This window comes from Podarcis gaigeae, assembly GCF_964106915.1.
Source record: "Podarcis gaigeae genome assembly, chromosome: 11".
In the NCBI taxonomy this organism is placed as follows: Eukaryota; Metazoa; Chordata; class Lepidosauria; order Squamata; family Lacertidae; genus Podarcis; species Podarcis gaigeae.
The window spans coordinates 11276343-11294305 of NC_139687.1; the positions used below are offsets into that span (position 1 = coordinate 11276343).

Sequence of the window (17963 nt, forward strand, 5' to 3'; positions counted from 1 at the left end):
TTGTATGTAAGGAAATAGTAAGGAAAACCTCTCCCGTATCTCTCTCTCTCTCTCTCTCTCTCTGTGTGTATATACACACACACACACATATACATATATATATACATACATACACACAGTGTGTGTGTGTGTATATATATATATATATATATATATATATATATATATATATATATACAGTGGTGCCTCGCAAGACGAAATTAATTCGTTCCGCGAGTTTTTTCATCTTGCGATTTTTTCGTCTTGCGAAGCACGGGCTTTGGAAAAGCTTCAAAAATCACCAAAGTCTTCAAAAACCTCAAAAAAGGCTACCACACCGCATGCTATGAGTTGCTCCTTGAAGTGAATGCACGGTTTTAAGAAAAAGGAAACAAACTTGCAAGACAAAGGAAACAAACTTGCAAGACGTTTTCGTCTTGCGAAGCAAGCCCATAGGGAAATCTGTCTTGTGAAGCAACTCAAAAAACGAAAAACTCTTTCGTTTTGCGAGTTTTTCGTCTTACGAGGCATTCGTCTTGCGAGGTACCACTGTGTGTGTGTGAGTGTGTGTGTGTATAAATATGTGTATATATATATATATATATATGCAGGTTTTGGTGTCCTCGGGTGTCTTCCCGTGTAAAAGTTGGGGTGTCTAGGCGACGTTTCAACGAGGTCTCACTCGTCATCTTCAGGCTGGTGCTTTCGGCTTCTTGTTACTGGAACAGAGCGGGATCTCAATGTTTGAGTTCCTATAAATACTGTAGAGGGGGTGTGGTGTCTAGCCTCCAATGTTCTGGGCAGAGAGGAAGTTCCCAGGCTAGTGTGCCTTTTCTTCTTTTGTTCCTTAATTACTTGAGAGATACCTTGAGTGATTTCTTGAGTGATATCCTGAGTACCACTTAGGTGGGTCATTAGGTGTGGATTAGTTGCTAAAGTCTTTGTGTCTTGACCTCTTGAACTTTGTGAAGAGTTTTCCTGAGAAGATGGCTGTATTGCACTTAGTTGTGCTTTGGCTTGGCTTCGTGTATAGGGGCGAGCTGTGGTTTTGTGGCTTGTGTCAGCCAGATCTGTGTAGGGATTGCAGGGGGGTGCAGCATCCGGAGGTGCCACCATGGATTGGCTACTGGATGGTGTCAGTAATTCATCTGTGGAGAGGGTCTGGGTTTGGGTCTGGTGTGGTTGATTGGTGTTGGCGTTCTGTGTGCCTCTGGATCTGGTGTCAGTTTTTGTGGGGAGGGCTAATTTCCAGATGTCTGGCAAGCGGGATGTGTCGTCACGCTTGTTCATGTTGTGAGGGTGTTTCTCTATCTCGATGGCTTCCATGATTATTCTCTTGTGGTGATGTTCCGTGTTAAAGAGCAATTTGGAATCTGCAAAATTAATTTCGTGTCCTGTTTCTTTCATGTGTTGGAAAAGAGAGGAAGTTTTTTCTTCTTTTTTGACGGCATTCTTGTGTTCTGCGATACGTGCATTTATTCGTCTGTTTGTTTGTCCAATGTACGTGGCTGGGCAGACTTTGCAGGGTATTTCATAGATCCCTTGGTTTTCCAACTGGATTTTATCCTTGGGGTTTCTGAGGATATTGGCTATTTTTTGGTTGGTGCAAAAGGCTGTTTTGATATTGTGTTTATGGAGGATTTTGCTAATTTTATCTGTAGTGCCCTTGATATAAGGAAGGAGGGCCATGCTATTGTTTTCTTCTGTGTCTTGGTTTTTGGGGGGTGTTTCCTTTTGGATTAGCTTCGTAATCCTGTTTTGCTGGTATCCATTGGCAATTAACACATTTGAGAGATTCTGTAACTCAGTTGTCAAGTGGTCTTTGTCAGCCAAGCGTTTGGTTCTGGAGATGAGAGTCTTGGCTACGGAGTTTATTTGTGCAGGGTGGTGGTGTGATTGTGCATGTAAGTAGCGGTTGGTGTGTGTTTTTTTCTGGTAGATAGTGTGTCCTAGGGAGCCATCAGGTTTTTTGTAGATTAGGACGTCAAGGAAGGGAAGTTGGTTGTTGGCTTCTATTTCCATAGTGAATTGTATTTTGGGGTGTAAGTTGTTGAGATGTGTGAGGAAGCTATCCAGTTTTTCCTTCCCGTGTGGCCAAATTACAAAGGTGTCGTCAACATATCTGAGCCAAAGTTTGGGTTTGTGTTCTGACAAAATACAATTCACTATGGAAATAGAAGCCAACAACCAACTTCCCTTCCTTGACGTCCTAATCTACAAAAAACCTGATGGCTCCCTAGGACACACTATCTACCAGAAAAAAACACACACCAACCGCTACTTACATGCACAATCACACCACCACCCTGCACAAATAAACTCCGTAGCCAAGACTCTCATCTCCAGAACCAAACGCTTGGCTGACAAAGACCACTTGACAACTGAGTTACAGAATCTCTCAAATGTGTTAATTGCCAATGGATACCAGCAAAACAGGATTACGAAGCTAATCCAAAAGGAAACACCCCCCAAAAACCAAGACACAGAAGAAAACAATAGCATGGCCCTCCTTCCTTATATCAAGGGCACTACAGATAAAATTAGCAAAATCCTCCATAAACACAATATCAAAACAGCCTTTTGCACCAACCAAAAAATAGCCAATATCCTCAGAAACCCCAAGGATAAAATCCAGTTGGAAAACCAAGGGATCTATGAAATACCCTGCAAAGTCTGCCCAGCCACGTACATTGGACAAACAAACAGACGAATAAATGCACGTATCGCAGAACACAAGAATGCCGTCAAAAAAGAAGAAAAAACTTCCTCTCTTTTCCAACACATGAAAGAAACAGGACACGAAATTAATTTTGCAGATTCCAAATTGCTCTTTAACACGGAACATCACCACAAGAGAATAATCATGGAAGCCATCGAGATAGAGAAACACCCTCACAACATGAACAGCCTGAAGATGACGAGTGAGACCTCGTCGAAACGTCGCCTAGACACCCCAACTTTTACACGGGAAGACACCCGAGGACACCAAAACCTGCATATATATATATATATATAGTTTTTCAAATTAAAGTTTTATAATCACATATCCAACATACAACATAAAAACAAGATTCCAAGGAATCTCCTGGATTTCCCTCCTCCCCTTTGTAGGTCCTATTGTTAGTCATTTCCTCCTGCATCTTTTTTGATAATCCAAATCTTTTACATCTCCACCGTGTCCAAAATTCACCAATTATTCCAAACCTACTAACGATTTTAACTGTTTACAATGGTTTTTAAGATAAATTATAAATTTCCCCCATTCCTTATTAACATCTTGGTCTTCCTGATTTCTGATCCTTCCGGTCATTTTTGCCCTTTCGTCATAATCCATCAACTTAATCTGCCATTCTTCTCTCCCATATATATCAACACAATGAGTTTGGGATTGTTCCCTCAGCTTTTAGGCTGCAACCTATATCCACTTCCCTGTGATTGAGCCCCATTGAACTCAGTGGGACTCAGTGGGAGCAGACATGTATAGAGATGACTTGTTAGGCCGCATGCTTATACACCAGAGGTTAGGACTCCAACCACTAATGGCCCCAGCCAACAAGGCTCAGTCTGTATAACGTTTACTGCATGTGTAACTTGTTAAGATAGAGTTGTACATTTATCCACTCCATGTTTTCAGTATCTCCAGGTTTTGTCTTGCACATGGCACCTTAGTATGTTAGTAAATTTGGTTTTATACTTATAAGCCAGTTTGTGGTGTTGTTGTTTTGTTGTATTATTATTACTGTCACCACATTTGATACTTTGTGTGTATACTTACTAGTCACCATATATGCCATTTTTCAGTTTTAAAAAGCATTACAGTGGTACATACACTTCAGGTTACATATGCTTCAGGTTACAGACTCCGCTAACCCAGAAATAATGCCTCAGGTTAAGAACTTTGCTTCAGGATGAGAACAGAAATCGTGCGGCGGCGGCGCAGCGGCAGCAGGAGGCCCCATTAGCTAAAGTGGTGCTTCAGGTTAAGAACATACCTCTGGAACAAATTAAGTATGTAACCAGAGGTACCACTGTATGGGACAGCGCACTGCATAAATCTAAAACGAGCTAACAAAAAGCGGAATAAAGGAAAATCCAACCATGAGAAAAACATGGTAAAAAAAGAAGCAAATCATCATACAGTAATGTTAAAAAGAAATATGGACTATGGAAACTTGATGATACAGAAAGGCAAACCATAAGCTATAAACACATCACTGCCTTAATGCAGTTTTATTCTTCATAGATTCTATTAAAACCTATGGCACATAAATTCAAGAAAATGAGCTTGAAATTGGCATGCCAGAATCCAGCGCTCAGATGTTGCTTTTTGCACGTGCAACAATAGAATTGTTACCATGGGCGAAGAAAATGTTTTCTTGTTTCTCAATGGTTCCATACGAACATTTGGTCAGGTTATCTGCACAGTTTGGTCAGGTTATCTGCACAGTTTCCAAATGACGTGAGATATCTGGTTGCTCACATACAACACCCCCCTGTGCCTATAAATATCTAGCTGACTTCCTTTTTACATAATGGGATGTTGATGAAATAAATTGCTTGAAGACGTCGAAGGAAGGGATGGGTCTCTGACTTTTTTCAAAGAGGCTTGCTGTGGAAGGGGAGAGAAGAGGGAGTGATTAAGGATTCAAGGAGAAGACCGACAAAAACCTCAATTCAGGTCCTGCCACTTTCAAAATGTTCGTCATTTCAGCTATTCCTAGTATATATTGTCTCACACACCCCAATCTCCAACGTGGGATCCCAGGGAGTTGGAGGGACTTACCCAGGGTCTGTGTTTCCTTTTGGGAAAGATGAGGCACAGCGGAGAATGTGGTGTCTTTATGATATATGGTTTATTTACAAATCTATACAGCCTGAGCCTTGGATGGCGGTATCCACAGCAGTCACACTCCAAGAGGTTCTGCCCTCCCCCCCATAAGCTCAGCATTGGATTCATACAGCCCCCAGCCATAGCCATCTGAGTCTCTCTCTCTACTAGACCATGGATAGGCAAACTAAGACCCGGGGACTGGATCTGGCCCAATCACCTTCTAAATCCGGCCCGCGGATGGTCCAGGAATCAGCATGTTTTTACATGAGTAGAATGTGTCATTTTATTTAAAATGCATCTCTGGGTTATTTGTGGGGCATAGGAATTTGTTGATTTCCCCCCCTTCAAAATATAGTCTGGCCCCCCACAAGGTCTGAGGGACAGTGGACCGGCCCCCTGCTGAAAAAGTTTGCTGACCCCTGATCTAGACCACTACTTCCTTCTCAGTTGCTTAACTCCTAACACTGACCTGATCTGTACCCCACCTATTCGCAAGCTCACACACTGAATTCCTTTCATGCTTTGTGTTCTAATGGCTCATTACCCTGCAGGCTACCACTTCATGCAGTAGCACAGCCTGAGTAAGGTTGGCATATTTTGAAGCGCCAAAAAGGGGATGTTAGGACGACTCTCATTTTAAATACCCCTGCTATATGCAGGCTATAGAAGTTGAAATACCGTATTTTTCGCCCCATAGGGCGCACCTAGTTTTTTGGGGGGGGATAAAGGGAAAAAATATATTTCTCCCCCCAGGTGCAGGGCTGGGGCGGGAGAAGCCCGAGCTTCCCCCGAACCCAGCCCCCAGAACAGGCTGCTATCCGCTCAGCGCGCCCCAGGCTTTGGGATGCAGGCAGCTCCCCGCAAGCCTAGGGAGCCCGGCGGGAACTCCCGCAGGCTTGCAAGTCTTGCGGAGAGCTGCGCGAAGCCTGGAGAGCGAGAGGGGTCGGTGCGCATCGACCCCTCTCACTCTCCAGGCTGCAGCGAAAGCCTGCATTCGCCCCATAGGACGCACACACATTTCCCCTTCATTTTTGGAGGGGGAAAAGTGTGTCCTATAGGGCGAAAAATACGGTATATTGCCAAAGGGGGCAGGAGAGCAGAGGAGCAAAGCAAGTCTTCAACCACAAGTTCTGTCTATGTCTCATCCAGAAAGTACAGCCAGAAACGTTTTGGCAATTTTTTTAAAAAAACCCACCCAGCAGAATTTTTATCCCTGAAGAAGAGGACATGTCCTGGAAAAAGAGGACACACGGTAACTAAACCTGGCTTAGTTCTTAACACATTTTAATTTCCTAGGATTTGGAAGTGTCTCTTTTTTCTTATTCTTTTTTAGTGCTGAAAAGAAAAGAAAAAGAGAAACGGTTAAATCAGCTATGATTAAATGGGCACAGGATATCGGTTATGACATTATGTTTGCTGACTGGGAGCAGTTATGGACCACTGGTATAAAATTTACGGCATGTAGTGCCTTAAAAGAGAATATAATGAAAATGATCTATAGGTGGTACATGACACCAGTCAAGCTTGCAAAGATCTATCACTTGCCCAATAACAAATGCTGGAAATGTAATGAATCTGAAGGAACCTTCTACCACCTTTGGTGGACCTGCCCAAGGATTAAGGCCTACTGGGAAATGATCTATAATGAACTTAAGAAAGTCCTTAAGTGGACCTTTTCAAAGAAGCCGGAGGCCTTTCTCCTGGGTATGGTTGGCCAACTGGTACCAAAAAAGGATAGGACATTTTTTATGTATGCAACTACAGCGGCAAGAATTCTTCTGGCAAAGTATTGGAAGACGCAAGAACTACCCACTCTGGAAGAATGGCAGATGAAGGTGACTGAATTTATGGGACTGGCAGAAATGACCGGCAGAATCCGTGACCAGAGGAAAGAGACAGTGGAGGAGGACTGTAAAAAATTTAAATTATATCTTAAAAACTGTTGTAAGATTGTGGACTGTTAAGATGTCAGGGGGTAAGAAACAGAGAATTACAGCTGTAAGTAATAATGTTAAGAAATTTGAGAGAGATACAAATAGAAAAAAGGACTAAAGGGTTGCTGAAAAATTGCAAAACAAGGATGCAGTGTAAGGGAGGTATGGGGAAGTCACACTTTTTGTGTTTTGTATATGTCTATTTCTTTTCTTTTTTGTGTGCGCTGTTGTTTTCTTTCTTGTCTTTTGTTGGTTGTGAAAATTAATAAAAATTATTTAAAAAAAATGAAAAGAAAAGAAAAAGAGAGAAGTGAATGAAAATGAGAAGAAAAGAAAAGAAAAATGCTCAATTACATCTCTATACATTAGTATACAGATGTATATAATTTTATTATCCTAGTAAAAATTTCTTTATCAGTAACCTATATTCTGTATAAAGTCATTCCAATTATGTTTATATTTATCCAAAGAAAGTCTGCGTTTATAAGCGGTCTGTTCACATGTTGCTACTATTGTCACATTGTCAAGTCATTCATTAAGGGGAATCATATCTCTGGTCTTCCAGTTCATCAGTATCCATCTCTTAGCCACCATAAGGGCATGTAAAATCCAGTTTTGCTGTCCCGTTATCACTTTCCATAAAATAGGTATATAGCTCAAAAGAATATTCACCTCTGAAAATCTTAATTTTTTTCATAGCATCTTATTTATATAGTATGTGTCTAATACATATCTTCATAAACAGGTCTAACAACCAGTTTTTAACACTCCAACCTTAATTAAATTCTAACACTAGCTTAATCTGGAATTTAGGGTGTCTTGTATCCACAGATTCATAACAATATAGATGAGAGACACGTTCAGGAACAGCTTTAAATCCCTTAAGCAATTAGCTTTCCAAAACCTTATCTCAAATTACATGCATATTTTATGTGCAAAGCAGGTGAAATACCCTCTCTGCCTCTCCCTGTCTCATTATGATCATGTGAAATTAGTATAATCCTAAAATCAATCTTTAAAAAAACCCTCGTGTTTGAATGTGCAGGTTTACTCCCACCAAAATCCCCAAAGTGAAATACGAATTGACAGAATCTCCTTTGCTAACTGGATCTGTTTCTCCGCCGCCTCCTGTTCTGGTAAGTGCCTTATTTCCATTTTGCCTGATCAAGAAATATTTGCAATTTGTCAGTGCTGGACATAGGAACATGTGAGAGGCTTCTTTGCCTTGCAGCTGAGTGCCTGTGGATTCGCAGGATATGTTTAACACTGTGACATTACACCTTAGGTGTGCTTCAAGTATCTGATAGGATCCTTGTGCGTATCTGCCAACTCACCCACCTCCCAGCGAAGAACGAGATCTTTTGTGTGTTGAGTCCCACAGTGCCACCCCCCAAAATAATTCACACTTCACACATCAATTTTTTGTTTAAGGTTTCTGGCATAATTTTGGCCACAACTTTATTCAAATACAAAAAAATGTGAGTGGTTGCTTAGGCATTGGTTATGACTATCTGTCCTTGCCCTCAAGGACAGAGCTGGCCCTTCTGGACACCAACGGAAGCCAGCGTGGGAAACAAGTATTGGGTGAGAAATGAAGCTGGGAATCAGACCTTCACTTCTCACCCTCATGTTCCTGAGGGGCTTGCACGGCCCAAGTCCAGCTCCACGGACAAGGACGAAAAGAACGGCAAGCCCCTGGATTCCTTTAACGGAATTCCCTTTCCGCATCATTTGGAGGGATAGGCACTTACCCCTCCAAGCACCTATTTAACCAATGCCTAACTGCCAACCTTACAAGTTGTGACGATTTGCTATGCAGTAGGCAAAAACCAAATGGCACCAGCCAATCAGCCAAATGGCAAAATTCCTACCAGGCCCCCGCTCCAAAAGCAGACAACCCCATGACAGGCACAGCAAGGTCAAGCGATCAAGAAAACCACCCTATTAAAGGGAGGGCGGGTGATCCGGTGCAAAACGGCCAAGAGGATGTCCCATCGTCTGGCCCCTATATTTAAAGCCTCTGACCCCTCCTCCAAATTGGCAACAATCAAAACTCCCCAGCAACCCAATTAACCCCTTAAAGGCTAGGGTTCCTCACCAAATTTGCCTAGTCATGGCAGGATGGCCTGTTCCCCCAACCACAACACATGCGGGTGCGCAGCTTCCTTCCCAAGCCTCTGCGGGGATCACTCTCCTGCAGCAGCATAGGGGAGAGTTGCACACCCACCCACCCCCATGGCTGGCAGTGCGCAGCTTCACACACACCCCACTATCCATGCTAATTTTGGGGCGCTGAATGGATATTTGCACCCCAGCGCCGCATCTGCTAAAGACGGCCCTGCAAAAGGCGCTGCTCTAAGTGTGCCTTGAGTGAGGTCTGACCCAAGAACAAGCACACAAACCAAGTTTTGGAAAAGGAAAAGTTCATTTATTGAAACTGAAGAATAAAAGGAGTGTCTCCACCCACATCATTCAGCCCGGACACTGAGGTCCAGCTCCGAGGGCCTTCTGGCAGTTCCCTCCCTGCGAGAAGTGAAGCTACAGGGAACCAGCCAGAGGGCCTTCTCAGTGGTGGCACCCGCCCTGTGGAATGCCCTCCCATCATATGTCAAGGAGCTAAACAACTAACTGACTTTTATAAGACATCTGAAGACAGCCCTGTTTAGGGAAGCTTTTAATGTTTGATCTTTTACAGTGGTACCTCGGTTTAAAAACAGCCCTGTTTACGAACGATTCGATTTACAAACTCCACAAAACCGGAAGTAGTGTCCCGCTTTGCAAACTTTACCTCAGTCTTAGAATAGAATCTGAACAGTGGAAGGGCACTGGCGGCAGGAGGCCTCATTAGGGAAAGCGCGCCTTTGTTTAAGAACGATTTTGGTATAAGAACAGACTTATGGAATGGATTAAGTTCGCAAACCGAGATACTACTGTACTATGTTTTTATAGCCGCCCAGAGTGGCTGGGGCAGCCCAGCCAAATGGGCAGGGTATAAATAATAAAATTAATATTGTTGTTATCAAAAGCATATAAAGAACAGTGCAGTTTTAGGACTAATTTAAGTGTGGCAACACGGGCATCTACAGTGGTACCTCGGGTTACATACGCTTCAGGTTACAGACTCCGCTAACCCAGAAATAGTACCTCAGTTAAGAACTTTGCTTCAGGATGAGAACAGAAATCATGTTCCGGTGGCACGGCAGCAGCAGGAGGCCCCATTAGCTAAAGTGGTGCTTCAGATAAAGAACAGTTTCTGGTTAAGAACGGACCTCCGGAACCAATTAAGTACGTAACCAGAGGTACCACTGTAATTGCAATTGTAGATGCATTTGATTATAGTCCTGACACATTGATAACTCTTAAGGAAAACAATTTAAGATATTCCATGCTAGGAGAAGGAAAATGGCGAGGGTCGGAACTATGGCGGACATTCATACAAATTTGTAGAAATTGGCTGGGATTGCCAAGTTAGACCTTTTTTTCTGGCTCCAACTGAGCCACTACTTGTCAGCAGAAGGATAAAAATGTCGGGGGGGGGGGGGGGAGCCTCTTAATCAGAATCAGGAGTGGGGTGCCTTAGCCTCCAAGGTCTCTTGCTCTCGCTCTTCGCTCCGAACCTGAGGCATCAAAACCCTTCTGCAAAGCTTCATGGCCTAAAATGAAATGAAAGCTGTCTTTGCGAGGGCAGAGCGAAAGTGACACAGCGGAGCTAAAAAAGGCCAATAAACATTTTTTTAAAAAAACAAACATACAACTGCCTGAATGCGCTTTTCCCTCTCATAGTTGTATTATATGAGGGAGGGCTGTTAGTGAGATCCAAATGAAAGGTGACCCATAGTGAGAGTGTTTCCTTACTCTCCTCAGAAAATGGTAAGGGGGCATATCGTATGTTTCTGACTCATCTTCCCTGCTACTGTCGCCACCCCAGGCAGTTGTGCAGCATGGCTTCAGCTTTTCTGAATACCTTTATGATACACAACCCTTGAGCCTTGCCATATAAAATTTATAATTGGGAGAAAATCACTCCTAGCCAGGGGGACCGCTTTGCCCACAGGGCTAGATAAGAATTCTTCAAGACCGGTATACCCCCCAACATTTCTTCAGTGAAAATAGGGGTGTATTATTATTATTATTATTACCGTATTACCTGCCCATCTGACTGTGTTGCCCCAGCCACTCTGGGTGGTCTCCAACACATATAAAAACATCATAAAACATTAAACATTTTTTAAAAAACTTCTCTACACAGGGCTGCCTTCAGATGTCTTCTAAAGGTTATATAGTTACTTATCTCCTGGGCTCCAGGGTTGCTTAACTCCATACCCTCCAATATTTCTCCAATGAAAATGGGGACGTCCTGAGAAAAAGCGGAATATTCCGGGATCAAAACAGAAACCGGGACTGTCCCTGGAAAATAGGGACACCTGGAGGGTATGGACCTGTATTAAGGACTCATCCGATGGTTTGCCACTGTTGTTGCCTGGCTGTTCCCCTGCATTTAAAGCCAAGGTATCTCTGTCATGTCATGGGGTATTCTGTGGAGACAATTAGGTCAGAGCAGGAGAAAATGCAAAAGGGGAATATATATATATCGCTAGGTATGCCATGACTTATGCGAGGCCCCAGTCCACTGAGATGAACCAGGTTCTGGTGCCATAGGTCATCCTCACAGGGGCATCGGTGAAAAATAAGACAAAGGTAAAGTGTGCTGAATGTCTTGAGCATTCTTCCTTTAGTGCCGTAAGCCTTACGTTAATTTAAAAAGAATGACTTCCTGCCAGATGGATTTGACATATGTGTCTAGGATCTCTGCTTGGTTGGTTTTTGGAAGTTTTTTTTTTTCCATCAGAAAGGAAGGAAGGAAGGAAGGAAGGAAGGAAGGAAGGAAGGAAGGAAGAAAGAAGCAATGTTTTTCCTAGGGAGTAGTAAGGAAAGAATACTATTTCATACCCTCCAACACTTCTCCAATTAAAACAGGGACGTCCAATTCCACAATGATAATTTTACTATTTATACCCCACACATCTGACTGGGCTGCCCCAGCCACTCTGTGCGGCTTCCAACATATATAAAAACATAATAAAACATTGAACTTTTTTTTAAGAAAACCAAGCACTTCTTTATGCTGGGCTGTCTTCAGATGGCTCAGGGGTCAGATAACTCCATACCTGCCAACGTTTATCTGATGAAAATAGAGATGTCCACGGGTGGCGCTGTGGGTTAAACCACAGAGCCTAGTGCTTGCCGATCAGAAGGTCGGCGGTTCGAATCTCCGTGACGGGGTGAACTCCCGTTGCTCGGTCCCTGCTCCTGCCAACCTAGCAGTTCAAAAGCACGTCAAAGTGCAAGTAGATAAATAGGTACCACTCCGGTGGGAAGGTAAACGGCGTTTCCGTGTGCTGCTCTGGTTTTCCAGAAGCGGCTTAGTCATGCTGACCCGGAAGCTGTACGCCGGCTCCCTCGGCCAATAAAGCAAGATGAGCGCCATGACTGGACCTAATGGTCAGGGGTTCCTTTACCTTTACCTTTAAGGAAAAGTAAGACATTCCAGGTTCAAATCAGAAACCGGGATGGCTTCTGTAAATCTGGGACTGTCCCTGGTGGGTCTGCTATTTCCCCTACTGAGACAGGTAATATTTCACAGGATCGTGGTTACTGCATCACTTCCTGACCCCCTTGGAAACCTGTGCTATTGGGCACCAAGAGATATCCTGCCTCAAGAAGCAGATTTTGGGGTACCATGAAAAATGATTATATTTTTACCACCACCTGATTTGGATTTGTGCCTCCGGACCAAAATAGCCCAGGCTGTCTCTGACCCACAGAGCCCCAACATGGTAATTTGTTGGCGATGTGGCTGATTCCTGGCATTGGGCAGCAACAGCAAGGAGAGACATAGCTTTCTTTCCCACAACACACCCGCAGCCCAGCTTCCCGCCCTTTGGATTAAATGCTAAATTTGGAAGTGTGGAAACTGCCCCTTGAAAAAGAAGCAAAGGTGGCAGTTTTATTAAGGGAGGAAAAACCCTCTAGAACCCCAGTACTAATCAAGATGTTACAAAAACACAGCAAGCTTTCAAGTTCTTCACCAGGCAAGATGTTACACGGGGTAGTGTGCGAGGGGGAAACAATGCATTTTTCAAAAGCTAAGTTAGTGCTGTAGCCAAGAAATCGACTTGTAGACTTAATTCGATTTTCAAAATTGAAAAATTGAATTATCTTTTGCTCCTGTGAGCTCTCCACATTAACATGGGGTGCATGATACAAGTGAAAGCCCATATCTAACTCAGGGTGGATCTACACACAGGAAGAAAATACTATAAATAAGTCAGAATTTAAATCATTACGACAAAAGGGGGGGAAATGCTATGTAAAATGACAAAAAAAAAAATCTTTACTCTGCAGCACCATCTGGCGTTGCAGGTTTATAACACATTCAGAGTGCTGTTTTTTGACTAGCTGAGTCCAAAATGTTATATTATTGTAAACTGTCCTGCAGTCAGTTTTGATTAAGGGTGGTGTTTGCAAATTTTAAACAAATGGATCCAAGGGCATAGTTGATTTCTTGCACACATATTGGGGTGCTGAGATATTCCTTGAGATGCTTTGCTGCTGCTAAATTCTGCAGGCTGCTGTTGTGTAAGTACTGATTCCCATGCACAGGTGCAACTGGAGCAGTTTTGCCCAAATCCCTGCCCCAGAGGACCAAACAGCAGGCTTAAAATTTAACAAATATAAATAAATGGACCCTTTTTCTATTGCAGCTGTGTTTGCCATTCTTGTTGTGTAAGGGAGCCCTTAGAAACTCTTCAGGTCTCCTTTTTGTACTTCTTCCAGGACTGCAAGAGAAAGTCTTTGCCTCTCTACGATCTTCATATATTGTCTCCCGCAGATGTGATTTGAAAAGCATTGCTCAGATGCTATTTCAAATAAACTATTTGCTGGAGGGACCCATTTAAACGATCCTTGAATCATTTGCTTATATACATTTCCCGGCTTGCCCCATTATCACCATTGCTTAGCAGATTAATTACTCTGTACTTAATTTGCTTAGCAATTAAACCACCAATTAAATATTTGTCTACATAACATACTCCTTGACAAATGAATTAATTAGTAGTGAACGTTGAGAAATGACTTGTTAAGCAGGAGGGCATTGTATTTAAAAGAATAGGTTTGGTTACATTGTGCTATGACTTATTAATAATAGCTTTATTAATTAAATAAATGCCGAGGATTTGCCCTAATCCCTTTAGGTGCTGGAACATAAGATAGGATAATCAAATACAAAATCAGAGGAAGATCTCCTAATAAGTTGTTGCAGAGGGGGTTCGGCAGTAGGATGAATGAGAGAACAAGATTATGGACCACTTTAATTCTGGATCAATATTGTAACAACAATATTCATCTCTCCCTTTTCACTGCCACCAAGGAGGAAATAAGTGTGCCGAAAAGGGGACTGCGCTATGAGGGGGAGAAATGTGACTCTTAACACTGAAAGCCTGCTGTCTCTCATAGTAGAAAAGTTAATTTTTAGAAAAGAGGCGGCAGGGTGTGTGTGTGTTAATCCTTATTTATAGTAGCTCATATTAACTAATACTTAATGGCTTTCCACTCAGACACCTCAGCTGCAGGATTTACATTCAGTGCGTAACCAAGCAATGGACATGATTACAAAGGCCTTTACTTTGCTGGACTCCGAGTTTCAGAAGCTCAGCACGTAGGTATTGTTTGGCATGAATGGAAATGTTCTTCTTCTTCTTCTTCTTCTTCTTCTTCTGGATCCTTCATTCTTTTTCTTATTTTTTTATTCGTTTTTGTCTTTAACAATTATCATCACAAATCTCCAGACTTCCCTCCACCCCTCAGTGGTTTCCCTTGTTATTCTTTTCCAACTGCATCATCTATGGTTCTCCATATTTACTTAATACTCCAATCTCACCATAGTTCTCCTTACATTGCAAGTGTTTTTTTTATAATATATAATCCTACCATTGTTTTTAATTGTTTATAGTGTTCTTTTAAGTAACATATAAATTTTCCCCATTCTTTATTAAATTGATCATCTTCTTGATTTCTGATCTTCCCAGTTATTTTCGCCATTTCGGCATAGTCCATCATCTTTACCAGCCATTCTTCTCTTGTGGGTACTTTGTCTTCCTGCCATCTTTGGGCAAATAACATCCATGCAGCTGTCGTAGCATACATAAACAGTCTTTTCAGCTCCTTTTCTGTATTTCTGGACCTAGAATTCCTAGTAAAATAGCTTCTGGTTTTTAAACATTTTTTTAACGCATTATAAATCATTTCCCAATATGCTTTTGTCATCTTGCATGTCCACCACATGTGGTAGAATGTGCCTTCTTTCTCTTTACACTTAATGGAAATGTTGTTGCATCTAATGCACAGTTTCCCAGACTTGGGTCTTCAGCTGTTTTGGAACTACAGTTCCCATCATCGCTGGCCACTGGTCCTGCTAGCTTGGGCCGATAGGAGTTGTAGTCCAAAAACAACTGGAGACTCAGGTTTGGTCTCTAGTGAAAGACAACGGTCAATGTCTTTAGATGATTGAAATCAGCATATGTTTGACAATAAGTTATAGAAAGTTTATTGCTGTGAAAATGCTGGATGATGGTTCTCATTACTTTAAGGCATGGGAAAACCTCACTGCAAATTTAATTTGGATTTCCCCAATGTGATAAGGTGGGGGAGAGGGAGAATCCAATATAAAATCACATGTTACCCAACCTTGTGGGGGTGTCATTTTGTAGGGTGCCATCTATCACCACACTACACCCTGTATACATTGGTGAGCTCCTCGTTGGTGGGACCAGGCGCGACACACATGTATTCCCCTGCCCCAGTTTTTAACCCAATGTTTGGTGCAAGTTTGGTATATCAGAAAGCTTGTATCTTAAATATTTTACAAAGTGATTGGCCTTGGCATAGGTCAGCAAAAAACCTGAGGACATGCCCACAGTGGATCTCAGGTTTTCAGATCTTGGGGAGAGTGGGGAAGTACTAATTGAGGAGAGGGAACAACACAGAGTGTGAATATATCCCATCAATACATCCCACTAGTGTGGAGAGGAAACACTGACAAGATTTCAGCTGAGAACTCAGGTGTTATAAGGGGGGGGGGACACTGCTCCTTTTCCCTTATGGGGTATCCAAGAGCCCATATAGAGTCCTTAGGTGGGTTCCCTATCGGTAGGAGAAAGTAACAGAGGCCAACCACAGAATATTGAGAAGCAAAGCAGGTAGTAAGCCTGTTCTTTATTAAACTGTTGGAGCAGGGGCCTCACTCACCACACAGGAGGGAGGAGGAACCCCAAGCAATGGTCCACAAGCCCTTTGAAATTGCCTTATATAGACTTTTGAAATTGCTCAAGACCACCTCCCAAAACATCATACATACATCACAGAAGGGGGCAGTCTACAGCAGAAATACATCACAGGAGGTGGTCTACAGCAGAAATCCTGTTTGCCAGGATATCTGTTAATGGACACTGATTGCTTTATCTGGGCAGCCTGCCCACTCTTTTGTGATGGTAAATATGTTTGGTTCCTGAATCCAGGTCACAAGGTCACCCTATTCATACACAAATACACCCTTAAGACAGGTAAGCAAAAGACAATGGAGAGACTTTCCCATTTCCTTCCTCCTTGCAGAGAAATATTTGAGGTCAATTTGGGAGAGTCAAAATGGTTTGGGAGAGTCAAAATGGGTTCAGGATTGCTCTCCTGTACTATTTCAGACACGTGGTTTATATACTTATGTATATGTTTGCCTTGTACATCATTTTATATTTGGGACCTTAGAATACTTGTAACACAAGTTTTGTCCAAAACTGAGTTCACCTCAGGTTTGGACAAAAGCGCACATAATAAAATTTGCACTCTAGTATGTACACAGCTTGAAGCGGGTGGCACTGTGGGTTAAACTACAGAACCTAGGACTTTCCGATCAGAAGGTCAGCGGTTTGAATCCCCCCGACGGGGTAAGCTCCCGTTGCTCGGTCCCAGCTCCTGCCAACCTAGCAGTTCAAAAGCACGTCAAAGTGCAAGTAGATATATAGGTACCACTTTGGCGGGAAGGTAAATGGCGTTTCCGTGTGCTGCTCTGGTTTGCCAGAAGCGGCTTAGTCATACTGGCCACATGACCCGGAAGCTGTACGCCGGCTCCCTCGGCCAATAAAGCAAGATGAGCGCCACAACCCCAGAGTCGGCCACGACTGGACCTAATGGTCAGGGGTCCCTTTACCTTTATGTACACAGCTTATGAGCCCTAGCCTGGAAGGAGTACACATTCCGCTTTCCTCTGCATCTAGCATGCTCCCATCCCTGGTTTGTGAAGCTGTATACTCAGACTTTAGCCGCAATCCACATCTGTTCCTGTAGTTTCTTGAAAAATAGTGCGTTTTGATCTGTCCCCTGAAAAACCTCCAGATTGGATCTAATTTGAAAATTTAAATGGGCGTTGGGTTGTGCATTTGTTTGTTTGTTAAAATAAAAAATAAAATAAATGGGGGGGGGGGGAGAGAGAGGAAATGTAAGCCACATGAAGACATCCATGCCCCCTTTGTGCCTCCTCATGTGGACAAATCGTGGTTGACTTGGAAACACATCAGGCTTTGCTGAAGTGTACAATGACATACAAATGGGATTTGATACACAGCAGGGGTGCTGGTGGAAATAGCTCCCTGGTTTCCAGCCCAAAGTCTCCTCTTAGCAAACAGACAGGCTTGCCAAAGGAAATGCAAAAAGCGCAGAGCCACTTTCCAGCTCTCCGAAACACCAAGCCGGCATGCCACCCGGGAAGGCGCAGTTGGAGGATGGATAAAAATATCCACGGAGGAAAACCAAGGCAAGCTGAAAAGTTGTGTGAAAAAAACCAGGAGAGAAAAAGTCAGCCCCCAGCCAAACTAAGTTCCACTTCTTTATAAGCTTCCCTAATATAAAACCCATCTCATTTCAACTCATAGGCTACATTCTGGTTACACCCCTGAATAACTTTACTCCTCATTAAAAATTAAAGTAACGGTAAAGGGACCCCTGACCATTAGGTCCAGTCGTGACTGACTCTGGGGTTGCGGCACTCATCTCGCTTTACTGGCCAAGGGAGGCGGTGTACAGCTTCCGGATCATGTGGCCAGCATGACTAAGCCACTTCTGGCAAACCAGAGGAGCACACAGAAACGCCGTTTACCTTCCTGCTG

General features: G+C 43.0%; 1 protein-coding gene across 3 annotated transcripts in view; it reads left to right on the forward strand.

Annotated features, from left to right (window-relative positions):
* Positions 1-17963, forward strand: part of LOC310826763 (kelch domain-containing protein 3-like) — an 83057-nt gene that overhangs the window by 52775 nt on the left and 12319 nt on the right. For all 3 annotated transcript variants that reach the window (XM_083702069.1, XM_083702071.1, XM_083702070.1), the window contains exons 15-16: positions 7790-7880; positions 14364-14464. In XM_083702069.1, the coding sequence (XP_083558195.1) occupies positions 7790-7880; positions 14364-14464 (192 nt within the window). The remainder of the gene's footprint in view (positions 1-7789; positions 7881-14363; positions 14465-17963) is intronic.